The sequence below is a fragment of the Ammospiza nelsoni genome, chromosome 20, assembly GCF_027579445.1.
Source record: "Ammospiza nelsoni isolate bAmmNel1 chromosome 20, bAmmNel1.pri, whole genome shotgun sequence".
NCBI classification, from domain to species: Eukaryota; Metazoa; Chordata; class Aves; order Passeriformes; family Passerellidae; genus Ammospiza; species Ammospiza nelsoni.
Genome location: NC_080652.1, coordinates 2,053,445 through 2,070,734, shown reverse-complemented (window position 1 = coordinate 2,070,734; position 17,290 = coordinate 2,053,445). Strand labels below are relative to the sequence as shown.

The 17,290-nt window shown below is 45.6% G+C and overlaps 1 protein-coding gene across 2 annotated transcripts in view; it reads right to left on the bottom strand.

Annotated features, from left to right (window-relative positions):
* Window positions 1-17,290, bottom strand: part of PNPLA7 (patatin like phospholipase domain containing 7) — a 135,930-nt gene that overhangs the window by 115,501 nt on the left and 3,139 nt on the right. Inside the window, exons 3-12 of one of the 2 annotated variants that reach the window (XM_059486427.1) lie at window positions 16,652-16,717; window positions 15,860-15,947; window positions 15,226-15,308; window positions 13,027-13,115; window positions 12,546-12,686; window positions 11,100-11,259; window positions 9,405-9,485; window positions 2,411-2,539; window positions 1,042-1,122; window positions 146-284 (exon numbers count right to left, since the gene is read on the bottom strand). In XM_059486427.1, the coding sequence (XP_059342410.1) occupies window positions 146-284; window positions 1,042-1,122; window positions 2,411-2,539; window positions 9,405-9,485; window positions 11,100-11,259; window positions 12,546-12,686; window positions 13,027-13,115; window positions 15,226-15,308; window positions 15,860-15,947; window positions 16,652-16,717 (1,057 nt within the window). The remainder of the gene's footprint in view (window positions 1-145; window positions 285-1,041; window positions 1,123-2,410; window positions 2,540-9,404; window positions 9,486-11,099; window positions 11,260-12,545; window positions 12,687-13,026; window positions 13,116-15,225; window positions 15,309-15,859; window positions 15,948-16,651; window positions 16,718-17,290) is intronic. The other variant, XM_059486428.1, reaches the window with a different exon arrangement.

Below are 17,290 nucleotides of genomic sequence, written 5' to 3'. Positions count from 1 at the left end.
GTGTGGGGCTCCATGCCAGGACTGGCAGGGCATGACCAGGGTGTGAGCAGACCCCAGGGGACAGCACAGGCTGGGATTCTGTGAGTAGTACAAAAATTACAGAAGATGCCAGAGGACAGCTCCTCCATGTCTCCAGAAGCATTACCCATTTCCAGGGCTTCCCCAGACTTCTCAAGCTTCTCTCCACGCTCCTCCTCCAAGGCACTGGGTGTTTGTCTCTTCCCTGCCTTGCTGCCTCCAGCGCTGACGCTGCTCACGGAGATCAGAGGGGTGCCCTGGCCCTGCTGGGAGCAGGAGGGACAAGCAAACATCAACCAGCCCTCCCTGACACGTGTGTTCCACACCCTGGAGCCTGCACAGACCCCCAGGAACTGCTCAGCTTGTGCTCATCAGCCCCAGATCCCCAAGGGGGGCTTGCCCTGGAATCTGCAGTGTTGTCATCTTATTGCAAAAGTTCCACACCTTCTTGGTGATTTCTCATGGGCTCTCTCCTCACCCAGCTAACCCACTCTTGTATAGCACTCATCCTTATTAGACACAGCTCTGGCCTCTTAAGGGCAGGCCTGCTCCTAATCTTTGATAATCAGTGCAGCTCCCACTCCTCAGGGGTGAGATTACCTTCTGCACTCTTTATTTTCTTACATTCTATCCCCCCACACTGCAGCTCCCTCAGGGCATCCCAGCAGGGCCTGGGGACTCCCAGCTTGACTCTGAGCATTCCCTGTCCCTCTGCCACCACGGGGGCAGCATTTTCCCCACTGCTCAGGCAGAGGTGACATCACCAGCAAACATCAGAAGTGCTGAAGCACCAGCAGAGCACACTCATCAGCATGGAATGATGCACTTGGGAAGTTGCAGCCTCCCCACCAATTCCCCAGGCACCAGTGTAGGGTGGGTTTTATGGGCTGGTTATACAAGTGCCTCAGTGCTCAAGCACTGTCATTATGAAATTAGTATGTAGCATTTGCTTTATGACCTTCTGGAAGAAGGAAAAGCTCTGTGTGCCCTGCCAGGAGAGCAGAGCCTGCCTCCCAAACTCACACAGCTGAAGAGCTCCGTGGTCAGCCCCAGGTAGTTGTGCAGGGCCAGGAATGTCACCCTCTGCAGCCTCACCATGATGATCTGCAAGCAGGGAACAAAGGCAGCAGCAATGGGTTTAGCATTCTCCCACACTTGTTCTGGCATTTAGACACAATCATGCACCAGGGTACTTCAAAGCACTCTATAAAATACAGACTGTACTCTAAGCTGAAATTCCTTTTTAGCAGCTGATAAACTGAGACAGAGACAGATTCAAATGATTTACCAATGACTTCACAATCATTTGATGCACGAGAATCCAAAGTCTTACTCCCAAACACCAAATGCTTTGTGTTTCCTATAAACATCAATAGTAAAAGTGCCTTGAAATAGAAGTACTTGTGTCCAATTTTCCTCTTCATTAAAAAAATTATTCCAGCTTTCCCCATAGAGAACCTGTCCCACTGCTCCACAAGCACTCAAAGCTAACACTGGGATCAGTGGCACCTTCCTCTGCCCTGCCAGCTAATTTCCACTCCTGAGCCATCCTCTCCTTTTTATCAGTTCTCACAGAGCAAATTAATTTGCTGTTAATGATCTGTTCTCCTTCAACCAGCAGTATGAGGAGGTTCATGTGTTGCTCATAAATCATCCAGAGACCAGAACAGTTTGCAAGGACAAACAGATTCAGAAGTGATGGCAAAGCAAAAGGACAGCCCAGAGTGATTTCTGGGGTCACCCTGTGGCTGCTACACCTGTGGGACAAGGCACCAGCCCTGGAAATCCTGAACCTGATCCCTGCACACCTCCCACCTGCAGGAGATGCTCCCTGGAGAGCTGTCTGAGCCCCTGCAAAGGTAAACACAACTGACACAAAGCACAGCTCTTCCCTCAGGTGCTGACAGAGGCTTCTAAAGCGAAAATTCACATGTCAGTCTGAATTTCGTGACTCTTCCAAAGCACCAGCCCTCACCAAACAGCTCCTGAGGGTCCAGCAGTCCTGTTTCAGGACATGTGGCAGTCTGTCCATGACTCTCAGCCATTCTGGAGCACCCCAAGCTGCAGAGCCCACACCAGCACCTTTCTACTCCCCAGGGACCAAGAGACTCACACTGCAGGTCTGGCTGATTGATGAGGGTACCACAGGAAGAAACTCAATCAATGGAGATATACAGATACATAAATTATGTTTTCCTGTTTGGGATAATACTGGATTATTAACTCTAGGGCTCAACAGCCAGGAGAACAGCAGAACAATCCAAATCTCAATAAGATGTGCTGAGCAGTTCTGTATCTAGCAAAGGATGGATGATGAGCTTGCTGAGGCTCTAAACACCCTCCTGTAACCTGGAAATGAGAGTGGCTCCCCTTCCCCCTCAGCTCTACATACCTGCACCACCCTGACAAGGGTTTCAGGGTATTTCTGGAACACATCCTGGAAGGCACTGGCTGGGAGCCTCAGAATTGTGGATGGAGAGGCTGCTCGGGCTGAGACGGTTTTATAGGGAGCAGGGTGACCCTAAGAGAAAGTTCCAGAAACAGGGGGTTAATCCATCAATGACCCAATCCAATTCTCTCAAATTCCTGCTTTGCTGCTGTGCCTGACAGACACCTCTGACCACAAAGAGCCTTGAGCAGGTGCTCCAGGACCATGGGGTGCAATGAGGGTGAATTCACACCTGCACCAGAGACAGGGCAGGGAAATGAGAGCTCCAGGGATCAGGGTGAGAAAAATGCCAGGATCTGTGACACAGCTGAATTACACAGCCAGCCCCTGAAATCCCAGCTAGTCAAGGCTGCAGAGAAAAGAGGGTTCGTTGATTTTATTATCTGTGCTGACAACCAAGTTATTTGCTGCATAAACAACCCCAGACTCACAAAACCAGTGAAAAACACAACAAAATTGTACAGCAATTACAGACATAATGGAGGAAGACAAAGGCAGGCAAACTTCTTGTGTTTCAAGATGTATATATACATTTTTTCATATATACACACACTTTAAATATTCCATGTGACAAAGCCAAACAGCTTCTCTTTACTGGAGACAAAGTGGGTCTAGACCATCCTGCTCAAAGAACAGATGGGGAACTAACAAACAAATGAAAAGTGGGTAGAATACAGAGATTTTTTTCACACTGGAAGGCATGCCTCTGGGTTTGGATCTTCCTCCCTAAATGAGAATAGATTTAAAAAAAAAATCTACTGCCAAACACTTGGATAAAAAGACAGACAATGCCCCTTTCACCCACTCAATAAATTCTGGAAACAACATCTCTAATTCATAAATTAATTTACTAATCCATCAAATATTGATTTACACAGTATTGATAAGATAAAATGAGCCTTTTTGCAGCACAGAGCAGGAGCAGGGGAAGAAATGGAGTTTCTATTTTAACAGCACCTCACAGCTCCAGCAGCTTTTCCCCTCCAGAGCAATACAAGGCACCTTTTTCCCAACACTGACACACAAATGTTAAATGCTGATTACAAACCAAACTGCCTGCAAGACTTGCAGAGCATCACACAACTCAACACAAGCACTCTGAAGGAATTCCTGCCTAAAGAACCCAGCAGAACCAAACAAGAGACTTTCTCTAATCACTCTGGAAAATAAAGCTGCAGCTCTGTCTGCCTGCTGGTCTGGAAGGCTCTGTGAAGCAGATTCTAAAATTAAATTAAATTAATTGGAACCAATTTCTTAATTACACCAACTTCAGCTGACCTTTTTATAAAATCTGGGGATGATATTAATAGCCTTGATTTTCAAGCTCCTGAGGGATCTGAAATTTTAAACATCCCTTTGACCTACAGTGCAAAACTCCCAGTGTCCTCCGTTTTCCCAAGTTTCTTTTAATTAAGTAAAGAAATTAACAAATAACATTTCTGTGCTTGGGCTGCAATCAAAAATAAATGCAGCAATCCTCTTTTACAGGCCAGTTTGAAGTCTAGCTTTACATGAAGAATTAATTTGGACTACCCATACTTACATGTAAAAGAAAATGTATACAGTCTGCTTTTAAGCACTGCATTTGCCATCAACTGTATTTTCTACCAATCTCTACAGCAAAAATATAGTAGAAAACCAAGTAAATTAAAATTTTAGTTGCTGGACAATGATAAGTATCAAGTTTAATGGTGTTTCATGAGTTATTCCAAAGAGCAAACTGAGCCCTGGGTATCCCAAAACTCTGGTCCCCATTCTACCCAGTAAAGTATTTGGGTTTTTTCTGGAAATGTTCAGTGCTGACAACCTCAGAAAAACAGCTTTGGGATAATAACAGATAACAATGCAGAAGCCTTTTTCTCCAAAGAACAGCCCATTCCTCTGAGTTTTCAGCATATAATTTTGCCTCTCTGAAATCCCTGCATGAGAGCAGCTCTTCTGAAAGGGCCAACACCCTGGCTAATGGGGCTGGGACATGCAAGAACTGTCAGGGGAGTGCGAGGAGCAAATCTTCCATAATTGTCACTTCTCTCAGCTCAAAAATGTTATCAGCAGCACAGGGAGAATACCACGTTCAAATTATACTATTTTGCAATCACACACTGAGATGACAAGAACAGTTAAGTTATAATCAGTTATGAAACAGGGTTTTTTTTCAACAGAGAACTTTTTGTTCTCAGGGCAGGTAATTATTTACTTTTGTCTCGTTCCAGAGCTGAGGCATCACCTCCAAGCAGCAGCTGAACACAGGTGACAGCTTATGGCCAAATCAAACCAAGTTTGGTCAAAAAATGTGCTGCAAGAGACTTGGATGTTTCACATTCTCCCATCTGCAGTGGTAGCTCCTTTTTTGGACCCAAAAATCTGAGATGTTCTCCCCATTTCCATGGCTGGATTTTGTCTTCCTTCACTCCTTCCTGACCTCCTCTACATCAACACTGCTGCACCCAAAGCTCCTGCAGCCATCAATCACTTCTTTATAACCTCATCCATCTTGTCAGCCCTGCAGGCTCACCTTTATCCAAGTGTTTTTCCAGCTTCTTTTAATCCTGACTTTCATTTTCCCCCCCTCAATCACTGCCATTTGATCAATATCCCTCACAGCCTCTTCTTTCTCCAACTTTCTTATTCCAACCATGCCAGCAGGCCCCTGTTTTCCTAAGAGCATCTCCACATGGAGGACAAGAGCAGAGTGAACCCCAAATCTGCAGCAATCAGCACCACATCTCTGCTGGAGTTCACTCTGGATGAACATTGACTGTTCTGGGAAAAGCTCTGGCTCACACACAAGCTCTCAGCAAGAGCTGCTGAAAACAGAGACATCAACAAGGCTCAGCTCAGAGATTTCTTTGGTATTTGAGGCAGTATCAAGTCAAAGTCATTAACTGCACCTCAGAAATGTTCCAGAATACCAGGAAAGGGGCTGCAGCTACTTGGATTCCAGTTTCTCCTCAGAGTTTGGAGAAAGCAGCATCAATCTGTTCTCAGAATAAGGGGAGGCTCATGTCACAGCTGCTAACTTTGTGCTCAGCAGAACTGAAGGGACTTTTCAGTTTAAAAGCTGAAAGATTCAATTAGAAAAGTTCCTCTGGTGTGACCTTTCTTTTAGGTCCACCAACCAGATCCTGCCACTTCTTGCAGCACCCTCAACCTTCCTGCACAACTCTCAACTAAGTGAGGGACCAGCCTGACATCAGGCGCTGCAAAATCAGCCAAAAGAATCACAAACCCAGCTCAGACAACTGAAATCCTCTCTGAATGCCCCCTTTCCTCACAGCACAGCCATGTGCTTGGTGGTGCACTGAAATCTAATTCAGGTTCTGCTATCTGCAGGATGTTCTAAGACTCACTCACTGTTTTGGGATGACACTGAGGGGTCTCCTCTATTTTGATCCAGTGCTACTTCCTCTCTCCTTGCCTATTTTCATGCTACTCCTCTACCTAAAGTCTGCAAGGAACATAAGGAAGAGGGAAAACAGCAATGAAACAAGCAGCTCACGAAGCTGGGAAGTGAGGAACAAAAGAGTTGTAAAAATAAATGAGAACAAGTTTAGCAAAAAATGTTTCAAGTTTTTTTCATTACAGATTCTTCTGCAGACTGCTAACTCTGTTCAGCACACTTTCAATCATTTCTATTTTTTTTACTTACCACTGGTATAACTAATGAGAAAGAGAAAAAAAATGACAGAATGAGAATTAAAAATGAAAAAAACCCAACTGGATAAAAAATGAATGGCAACCACTTTTTTTAAAAACAAAGCCATAAAGCACTGCTACACAAGGATTTCTTTTCTTATTTTCATTTTAAATGAGCAAGAACATGACTGGTATTCATGTTCCTTTATGATGGCCCTGTTATTTAGAATATTGTCATGAAGAAAATTTAGTGGTAGAAGTAACTAATATGAATTTACAAAGAAATTATTAATTTGACAGCAAGAACTAGACTTGTTACAGTCCAAATTATTCCCTTTCTACAGAGAAAACTGTGACCATGCTTAAAAATGTTATCACTGTTGACAGGTTTTATGGGAACTACAGATATACATAATATAGATGTACAGATAATGTGGATAATGTGTGACTGCTTTTGGAAATGACAAAGAACACTTCAGAGAATCCTTTAACTCACAGAATTCACAGAATCATTGGGTTGGAAGAGACCTTCAAGACCATGGAGTCCAACCCAGCCCCAGCCCCTCAACTCAACCCTGGCCCCCAGTGCCACATCCAGGCTTTGTTAAACACACCCAGGGATGGGGACTCCACCACCTCCCTGGGCAGCCATTCCACAACTTTATCACTCTTTCTGTAAAGAACTTCTCCCTGATCTCCAACCTGAATTTCCCTTGGCACAGCTGGAGGCTGTGTGCTCTGGCTGTGTCAGTGCTGCTGCAGACAGAGCCCAGCCCCAGCTGAGCACAGGCACCTTTCAGGAGCTGTGCAGTGATGGGGGCACCCCTGAGTCTCCTTTTCTCCAGGCTGAGCACCCCCAGCTCCCTCAGGGGCTCCTCACAGGGTTTGTGTTCCCAGCCCCTCTCCAGCCTCGTTGTCCCCTCTGGATGCTCTCATCTCAATGTCCTTCCCCAGCTGAGGGGCCAGAGCTGGACACAGCACTCAGGGTGTGCCCTCAGCAGTGCCCAGCACAGGGGCACAATGACCTCCCTGCTCCTGCTGGTCAACCCATCCCTGACCCAGGCAGGAGCCATTGGCCTCCTTGGCCCCCAGGGCACTCTGCTGGCTCATGGTCAGTCACTGCTGACCAGCACCCCCAGGTCCCTTTGTGCATGGGCACTGTCCAGCCACACCATCCCCAGCCCAGAGCATTGCAGGGGTTATTGTGGCCAAAATGCAGGACTGGGAACTTGGAGTTATTAAACTTCATCCTATTGGACTCTGCCCATTCCTCCAAGCATTCCAAGTCTCCCTGCAGAGTCCTCCTACCCTCCCACAGATGGACACAGCTCCCAGCTCAGTGTCACCTGCAGATTTACTAATGAAAGGCTCAATCCCCTCACCCATGTCATCAATGAAGACATTGAACAGAGCTGGCCCCAGCACAGAGCCCTGGGGACAGCACTGCTGACTGGCTGCCAACTGGAGGCAGCACCATTCCCCAGCACTCTCTGGGCTGGCCATGCAGCTCCTCACACACAGCAATGGCACCTCTTGATGAACAGCAACACCCAAGCATGCAGAAACATGGCACAAAAGGTAAACGTGAACTGTCGCAGACATCTTTTCATGAAAAATCCTTTCCTTAGGATTTTTCCTCCTGAGAAGCTGAGAAGCTTCAGGAACAAAATGTAAACAATGGTTATCTGCTGCTGTGGAATGCAACAGGTGCATCTGGGATTGGTCTCATGTGGTTGTTTCTAATTAATGGCCAATCACAGTCAGTTGGCTTGGATTCTCTGTCCAAGACAGAAGCCTTTGTTATCATTCCTTCTTTTCTATTCTTAGCCAGCCTTCTGATGAGAACCTTTTCTTCTATTCTTTTAGTATAGTTTTAATATAATATATATAATAAAAAAATAAATCAAGCCTTCTGAAACATGGAGTCAGATCCTCATCTCTTCCCTCATCCAAGAACCCCTGTGAACACCATCACAGTGAACAACTTATTGACTAGACTTATCTTCATCCTCTGAAATCCCATCCTACCAAAATCCTTCAGGAAAACACCTTCAGGGTTTGGGTATTATCAAAGATGTTGAATTCAACACCTTCCATTTAGGCATTCCTAAAGTGATTTCAGAAAACCATCATTTTAATTCCAACTGAAACAAAATCCACCAATTTTGCACTGAACGGGATCAGCACTCGGCTCATCCTGGCCCCTGCCAAAGAGCACAGCCCTCAGCTGGCCACCAGCACCACTGATGTTACAAAACAAAATAAAATCCATCAACTGGTTTCACAGTATAATTACAGTACTAACAACTGTCAGATTTATTTTCATTAGACTAAATAAAACCAAATTCATTAAGCAACTCAACAAACATGGAAAAGCCTGGACTGCTGGGCCCCAACCTGGTCCTGCTCCTGCCTGAGAGGAACAGCAGATTTGTCTTTCCAAACAAGCTGTGGGTCTGCTGGTAGATAAATAGCACTGAGAGATAAAAGAAACAATGGGAAGGATTCCACTGATTGATAAATGAAAAAAGATATTTGCTTTTACAAATAAACTTTAGGTTTGCTGATAAATAAAATTAGACATTGAAAGATGAAAGAAACAATGGGGAAGAAAAACCCCTAAATTCTGTAAGAATTAAAAATGAAAAGAGAGGGTTATACATTAGAGGGAAATCTTTGGTATCAGGTCTTCTGGGAAGTCTGAACCTCTCAAGTACCTCAGCCAATGGGGAAAACCCCCTGAATTCCATAAGAATTAAAAATGAAAAGGGAGGGTTATACATTAGAGGGCAATCTCTGGTATCAGATGCTCTGGAAAGTCTGAACCTCTCAAGTACCTGAGCCAATGGGGAAAGAGAGAAGGGAAACGTGGCTGGAAATTGGGACAAAAAGGAGGCTGCGACCTCCAAAAATTGGAGAGATCCCAGGGGAATGCCCCATGGCCTCTGCCTTTATTGGAATAAAGTAAAAGGACTCCTCTGTCTCCTTTTTGAACTTAAACCTCTGGTGTTTGTGGATTAATTTTCCTGACATGCCTGAGCTGTGATTTGAGCAAATCAAACTGTAATCTCAGTTTTCCAGACACAAAGGGATCACTCAGATCCTCCTGCCAACCAGAAGCAGCCAGTCAAGCACACATTTCACAAGCACCCTCCACACCACCAAGCTCAGCCTATACCTGTGAAGGTCTGGGAAGAGGAGAATTATCAAAAAACCATTTTACATCCTGATTCTTCCCTAGGAATGCCCACTCCCCCAGCCAGGCTGAGTGGGACAGCAGGGATGTCCCTGCCAGACTCACCGTGATGACATCCAGGATGCTCAGCAGGCTGTGCACGCTGTCCCCTGCCAGCACCTCCTTCACCACCACCTCTGTTCCATCCTGCAAGCACACACACAGCATTACTGCAGCCTCACAGCTGCATTTGAACAAGCTTGCAGCATTTCAGAAAGCTCAGGTGCTTCTTTCTTCTCTGCTTTGATGGAAATGTGCTAACTCCAACACGGAGTTTTAAACCAGCTTTCTAAAAGTGATAAATTAAAAAAAAACTATGAGCCAATTTTTTCCAGGGATGTTGTGACCTGCTTGTCTTTGCTATGTAACACCAACAAAACACAGAGGCACAATGAGCTCCCTTTACTGAGGGGTTACCTGTCAAGAGGTTGTACAAAACAGGAGAAGCAAAATGTAAAAATAGACAGAAATCAGCAAATTTGATAAGAACTCCAAACACAAGCCCACTAAACTTTCAGGCACTGGAAAACTGCTCACATCCAAAAGTTAAACTCAAAGCTCAGTCAGGAAGAAGGTAAAAATTAAAAATTTAACTTGGCAGAAGAGATGACATGGACTGGTGCTCAACATTTTCAGACCCACATGGAAAACAAATCATCATCTTTTTTCCCATCTACCCAAAAGTGAATCTGACTCTTCATCTCCCAGACAAACCCACTGACTCCTGCTGGACTATTTTGAGGTGAGCTTGGGCTCTCCTGCTCTCTGTGCCCAAATCCTTTCTGTAATGACCTTAAAGGGTGAATGTTTCCAAGCCCATCTTGCACCCTGTCTTCCCTCAGTAACTTCTGCATCTCCTGTGTGAGGAGAATTCCAGCTGCCTCATCAGCTTTGTGTACTGCTCTCTCATCTGAGACACGAGGGACTGCTGCAAACCTTGATCTTTACAAATACCACAGCCCCAAAGAGCTGGGATTAATCCCTCCTAAACCACTGTGATTCACATGTCTAAGTTTAATCAATGCTTAATGATTCATGCCAGCCTATCTGCTGTGCCAACAGATTTCTCTCAGGAAGTGCAGAGCAGTGGGTTCTTGTTGGAACTCTGGATGCTGAGAATTTTAGACTTTCTGTGCTGACAGGCACTGACCCCCAAGAGAACACTACATTTGACCTAAGGCCATGGAGAAGGCTTCCAAAACTGAATGACAGAACTGGGATTATGAGTGTGGAGTTTGATAGGAGTGTGTAATATCAACGTGGTGGAAAACTTTGAGTTTAAGGTTTTAGAATACAGTAATATAGTAATGTTAGAATATAGTAATATTTTGGAAGTGGCAAAGAACACTTCAGAGAATCCTTTAACTCAGAGAATTCACAGAATCACTGGATTGGAAGAGATCTTCAAGATCATCGAATCCAACCCAGACACAACCCCTCAGAATATAGTCATATATGTAAGGCAAGATGGAGGTTTTGGGGCAGGGGCTGGTTCTTCTTCTTCTTCATGGGTTTAGGTGGTTTTGTGTAATTGGATAAAAAGTCCCCATTGCAAGGTAGGGTGGTTGGTTATTGGGTTAAAAATAAAAATAATTTAGGTGTCATTTCTTAATTGGACAGTTTATCCTTAAAAGACCTTGTAGAGAGAGAGCTACGTCTCCATTTTTACCTTGTTAGAGTAAAGTACTGCAGAACACACAGCTTGTGAGACTGCAACACAGCTAAGAACTAACAAACATCTGAGTCTGAACAGGTTCTTACACTTTCTTGGATGCAAACTTCCAGCTTTCCATCCTGCACCACGTAGATGCTGTCGTCCAGCTGCCCGGGACGGAAGATGTACTCGCCCTCGTGCAGCTGCACAAAGAACATGTGCTTGCACAGCTCCAGGAACAGGGGCTTCTCAAAGTGCCCAAGGACCCTGCAGCACAGAAAATGCAAAGGGAAAACCTGAAATCACCACAGCCTTTGGAAAATCATTCCTAAATTAGCAAAGCCCCAGCCACGAGGAGCAGCTGCAGGGAAGGAGCCCCAAAGAGCTCCCCAAAATAAGGTGGAGGAGCAGCAGGAAACAGAGCTGGAAATGCTGGGGCTCCTTTGGAGGAGCTCTCCAAGGAATGCAGGCTCAGAAGGAAGGACAGCCAAACTTCCTCCAGCAAACACCAGCATGGCCTGTGGAGAGGAATAAAAATAAAAAACTTGCCAGATACACACACTCTGTGAGAAAAGTTACCCCAGGAACTTCCCCTTTTAGTGCAGCTGCCCTGCCCATGGAAGCAGGACACAGGAGAAATAAAGAAAAGAGGGAAAAGCTCCTGTAATCTGCATGGAATTGCAAGTTTGGAATATTCCATCTCCTGCTGCTAACATGCACCTGGACTCCAGTCAGTCACTGCCAGGCAGAGAGAAATATAGGTTTCACACCTGATCACTCTGTACAGAGCTCCACCAGCTCACATTTATCAGGATCAATCCATCAAATCCTACTGGAACATCAATTAGTCATAGGAGACGATAATTTCACAGCAGCAAGTTCAGATGACTGAAATAGCATTTTTATTTGAGAATGACTGACCTTCAGGACTATATTCTATCACAACTGGGAGGAAAAATGAACATCCACAAGCAAAATCAAAATTACAGATTGGAAGATCTCCCCTTTGCTGTGTCAGCAATTTAACCCCTTGCTGAAGGGGCACAAACACCAACCCTTCTTCTCAGTCTGCCAAAGAGCTGTGGGGATTAAGCTGACTTTGATTTATTTGCAACCTTTTCAGGCAGAGAGGTAAAAGATCCTGCAGCCCAGGGAGCTGTCAATATGGTATCCAATTAACATTTACCAATTATGATGCTTTTCTGTACAAAAAAAAATTGCCTGATACAGCCTAAACAGAAGTTTTAAGATGCACTAAATCTGTTCCATGTTAAAACACATTCATTAGCACTATTCCCAAGCTGACACAACTAAACTACTTCCTTTTTCTCCCCATCTTTTTTTAATTTTTAAAACAAAATCAGCTATTTTCTTAATGTTTCTAGAAAAGTCATTCATTTTGTCCTTATGCTCAGATGAATTTCAGTCAACTCCCTCAGGATTCTGACCATGCAGTTGTGAAATCTGAGATTTGACACAAACTGTCAAATATTTACATCACTTGAACATCCATCAAAACCAAACTCTAAATTTCTCTTTCCATTTAACATTACCTGACATTCTTAAGCATGTACAGGACTTCTGATGGCAAGTGGGAATTCTTGACATCAAATTCAGTCAGATCTGCCTCTAGCAAAGAAGGAGGAGGTTCTTTCCTCTGCAGAGTTGGACATTCCTTCTTAATACGCAGAATCCTACAAAGGAAAAAGGAAGTTCAGGATGTTCCCTCTTTTGTACTAATAGGAAATGTTAAATTTGTACTATTGGAAATGTTAAATAAGCATATAGTAAGTATTAAAATTCATCATTCCAAGTTACACATTATCAATTAGCTAAAATTGCTAATTTTGGCGCCTTTCCTCACCAAAACCATCCCAGTCCAGAAAATCTCCCAGCTGACCCACAGATGACAGGACTGGGAAAAACCAACAGCTACAGAAAAGGGCTCTGCAAGGGGTAGGTTCCACATCACAAAGAGAAACCCCAAACCAGCCCCCATGACATGAATTTTCCCCTCCCCAAAGTCCCAGGTACCTTTTAGCCAGAGATAAAACCTTTGCCCGTTTCCGCATCCGTTGGCGAGGGACGGTGTTCCCAACCAGGGAGTTGGGAAGAGTTGTAACCTAGGGGGGAATAATGGACATAAAAACGGTCACAAAACCCCAAAACCAAAAAAAAACAACCTGCCAATTCCAACCCTGCTGAGGCACCAACACATTTACCAGCTATTAGAGTGTGAGCAGAGTGAAGAGCTCATGTAAGACCTTGGAGGATTGGAATATCTACTTCAGGATCACTTCCTTTCTATAAAGAAAGGAGAGTATATTTGGATTTTACCAATCAACTACTACAGTGCTAATGGATGGTAGAGGGGAAGAATTCCTAGCTGTGGTTCTCATTCAGGAACACTCTGCATCAGGAAGAGGAGTAAGGCACTGATCTCTGCTCTGGGACAGGGACAGGAGCCAGGGAAGGGCTGGGCTGGGCCAGGGCAGCTCAGGCTGGAGAACAAGAAGAGCACACAGCCTCAAGCTGCACCAAGGGAAAGTCAGGTTGGATCTCAGTAAAAAGTTTTTCACAGAAAGAGTGATAAAGCTGTGGAATGGCTGCCCAGGGAGGTGGTGGAGTCCCCATCCCTGGGTGTGTTTAACAAAGCCTGGATGTGGCACTGGGGGCCCGGGTTGAGTTGAGGGGTTTGGGCTGGGTTGGACTCGATGGTCTTGAAGGTCTCTTCCAAACCAGTGATTCTGGGAATTCTGTGAGCTCAGGGCAAGGCTCTGCCCCCAGAGGGTGCTGGCACTGCCCAGGCTGCCCAGGGAATGGGCACGGCCCCGAGGCTGCCAGAGCTCCAGGAGCCTTTGGGCAGCGCTGCCAGGGGTGCCCAGGGTGGGGCTGCTGGGGGGGCTGGGCAGGGACAGGGGCTGGATTTGATGATCCTGATGGGTCCCTTCCCACTGAGGATATTCCAGGATTCTATGTGGCGGTGATGGTGACAAACCAAGGCTTTTCCTTGCATTTCCTAGTTCCCAGGTGCCACCCTCTGGAGAAACACCACAACTGCTACACCAAGCAAGCCCCTCATCAAGTATTTTCAAAACGTTACCCAAAGAGTTCAATCTCCATAAAAAGTTTCTCTCCCAAAAAGAATCTTTAATTAGTTTGGAGGGATTTTTTTTCTTTTAAATAAAATCTTGGTATGTTATAAAAAACCCAGGAAGGGCAACCCCCAGCAGTTTGGGTATAATGTTCTCTGCCTTACTCAGGAAAGGCAAAAAGTAAGGTCTAAAACTCAAACAAAAAACTACCTGAAAGTATTTTCCCATGTGGAATTCTAAGCATTCTTTACTTATGTGAATTCCATATAAACAGCTTGGTTAAAAATTATTCAAATTATGAAGTTGCACATGAAAATCATCAAGAATATTAAAATTATGAAGTTGCACACACAAAATTTCCTCTCATTGAAGGCTTTTTTGGCCAGGTTCTGCTTAAAGGCTGACCTGCCACGCAAGATTCAGGGAGCATCCACCTCCTCTACGATGAAACAGCTCCAGAACTGAATATTAAACCCACCACTGTCTAATTATGTCAAAGTGTTTGAATTCACCTCAATGAAGTGTGGGAGGCAGAGGCTGGGGCAGCTCACAGGAGGAAGTGTTCCTCCACACAGGCTGACTAAGGATGGTAACTTCCCTGTACCTTATTTTTCTGCAGATGTTGGTTTGCAGTGGACACCTGGACTTGGCAGCACAGGGAACAGCCAGGACCCTGTGAGGGTGGGCAGGCCCTGGTACAGGGTGCCCAGAGCAGCTGTGGCTGCCCCTGGATCCCTGGCAGTGTCCCAGGACAGGGCTGGGAGCAGCCTGGGACAGTGGGAGGTGTCTCTGCCATGGCAGGGGTGGGATGGGATGAGCTTTAAGGTTCTTTCCAACCCAAACCAGTCTGGGATTCTGAAATATTTAAACAATCATTAACTCCCTACAGGAGTTAGATACTCATTGATTTCTTGCTACCTTCATGGACTGCAAATATTTTTCAAAGAGGAAAGGTGTGGCCAGAAAGAGAAGCTGCTGCTGCTGCACCAGCAATACAGTCAGTGCTGCAGGAGAGCTGGAACAGCCACAACATCCCAGTGACATTTACAGGCTGAAGCCCTGGGCCAGGCTCAGCCAGTCAAATGCTGCAAACTTTACACCTCTCAGCTTTACACTGGATTTCAGCAGGTGCCCTCACCTTCCTCATGATCTTCCTCCCGTAGAACATCACTTTGTCCCTCTTGCGGAACCTGTACTGAGGCACGTGGGGCTGGAGTTGTTCTGCAACAGAAGCAGCACATCAGAAACCCCCTGCACAGCTGGGAGAACACCTGAGCACAGCCTGGGCACTTTGCTGCCTCCAGAACAGCTCCTGTGGGCAGGGTTTGGGATTTAACCACCCTGGGATCCCTCATTGCCCGGCCCTGGCCAGGCCAGGCCCAGGCAGGGCTGCCCTGAGGCGCCACCTCAGCCCCAGAGCAGATAAAGGGCTCCCTAAACACACTGAAGGCTTGGGCAGCTTGAATCTCCTCAAGGAAACCTCTGATTCAATTATTTCTCCATCTGTGACACTGAAATCACAGCAGGGTTGAATTCCTCTGCAGAATTCACAACTGCTCACAGCCCAGAGAAATAAAACCTGCAGGTGCTGCCTGTGACAGCTCTGGGCTCACACCTGGGACAGGGAACCCACACAAGTTCTCCATCCTTTAAAGCTGCTGTCCTGCAAGAACCACACCTCTGCAGCAAACAACTACCACAGAAAATTACAAAAAGACTCGAGATTTATGGAAAAATTGAGTTTAAAACTTACATGGTTATCAAGTACTTACTAGACTGTCTCATTCTTCTGTACACCACAAACACAACAACTGCTATAAGCAACAGTGCAACTGCAGCTCCAATTGCAATTCCAGTCAGCTGGAAGGGGAATTTAAGGAGAAAGAAGTTAATGATTTTCAACTTCAGAAGTTACTACATACTTTTTGAAGGGCTGAAGAACACTCAGCTCAGGGAGATGTCTAAAAGCCAAGCACACTCATAAATACTGAATTTATAATTCAAACATCTCATATGCAAGAAGCTTAAACTGCATCAGTGACCAGTCCTATGATCAGATGGAAAATATTCCATGTTTTCTTCCCAAAGATCTGGGAGCTGATCAACTCAATGTACAGGGTGTGTGTGAGAGCATGGAGGGACAGGACAAGGGGGAATGGCCTCAAGATGGAGGAGGACAGGGATGGATGGGATATTGGGAAATAGGAATTGTTCCCTGTGAGGGCGGGCAGGCCCTGGCACAGTGCCCAGAGCAGTTGTGGCTGCCCCTGGATCCCTGGCAGTGCCCAAGGCCAGGCTGGGCAGGGCTGGGAGCAGCCTGGGACAGTGGGAGGTGTCCCTGCCATGGCAGGGGTGGCACTGGATGGGCTTTAGGGTCCCTTTCAGCCCAAACCCTGCTGTGATTCTAAATAACAGCAATTAATTCCTGCCTCATGCACAGTGACAGCAAAGAAACCAACACTCAGAGTTTGGCAGTGGCTCAGCAGAGCTTGTAGAGCTCAGGAGAAGCTGCTGTGGATGCACCCCCAGCCCTCAGCCAGCTGCTGACTGCAGCTCAACTTTACCATGGTGGTCTGGATCCTGTCCTCCACAAACTGCAGGATGGGGGTCCCAGCTCCTGTCACCACAGCCTGGCAAGAAAAAGGAAAGTGAAATTAGTTTTGTGTTGCTAAACCAGGGTCAAACACAGATGAGCACTTTTTTAAATCCCTCTATGTTATTCAGAACAACAAGGATGAGAATGGAATGCAAAGGACTTTATGAGACTGAAAAGAACAAGTCACAAACCAGCATATTAAAGTCGCATAAAAAGCAGATGAAGCACATGAGCTCAGCTGTGCTGTCCTGGGGCCTGTGCCCATCATTGTCACTCAGGAATAAAACCTAGCACTTAAAACTGTCTCAGAAATGACAACCCAAAACTTGAGAGAAAGGAGGGAAAGGTAAAACAATTCTTAGGAACAAGTGAAAACAATGTGAGTACAAGGACAAATACACCCCCCTCTAAGTCTTGAACCTTAAAAGCATTTGAATTAAGCACTACACATAGCTCAGGTCCCATTCCTGCCCCTGGTTCCAGACCTGGATCACAGCTGAACTCAGCTGTGCCACCAAGAGAAAAATGAAGAGCACACCAAGTCACCAAACTGGTCTCTCTAATGGAATTAATTCCAGTTTTACAGCACAAAGGAAACTCCTGCCAG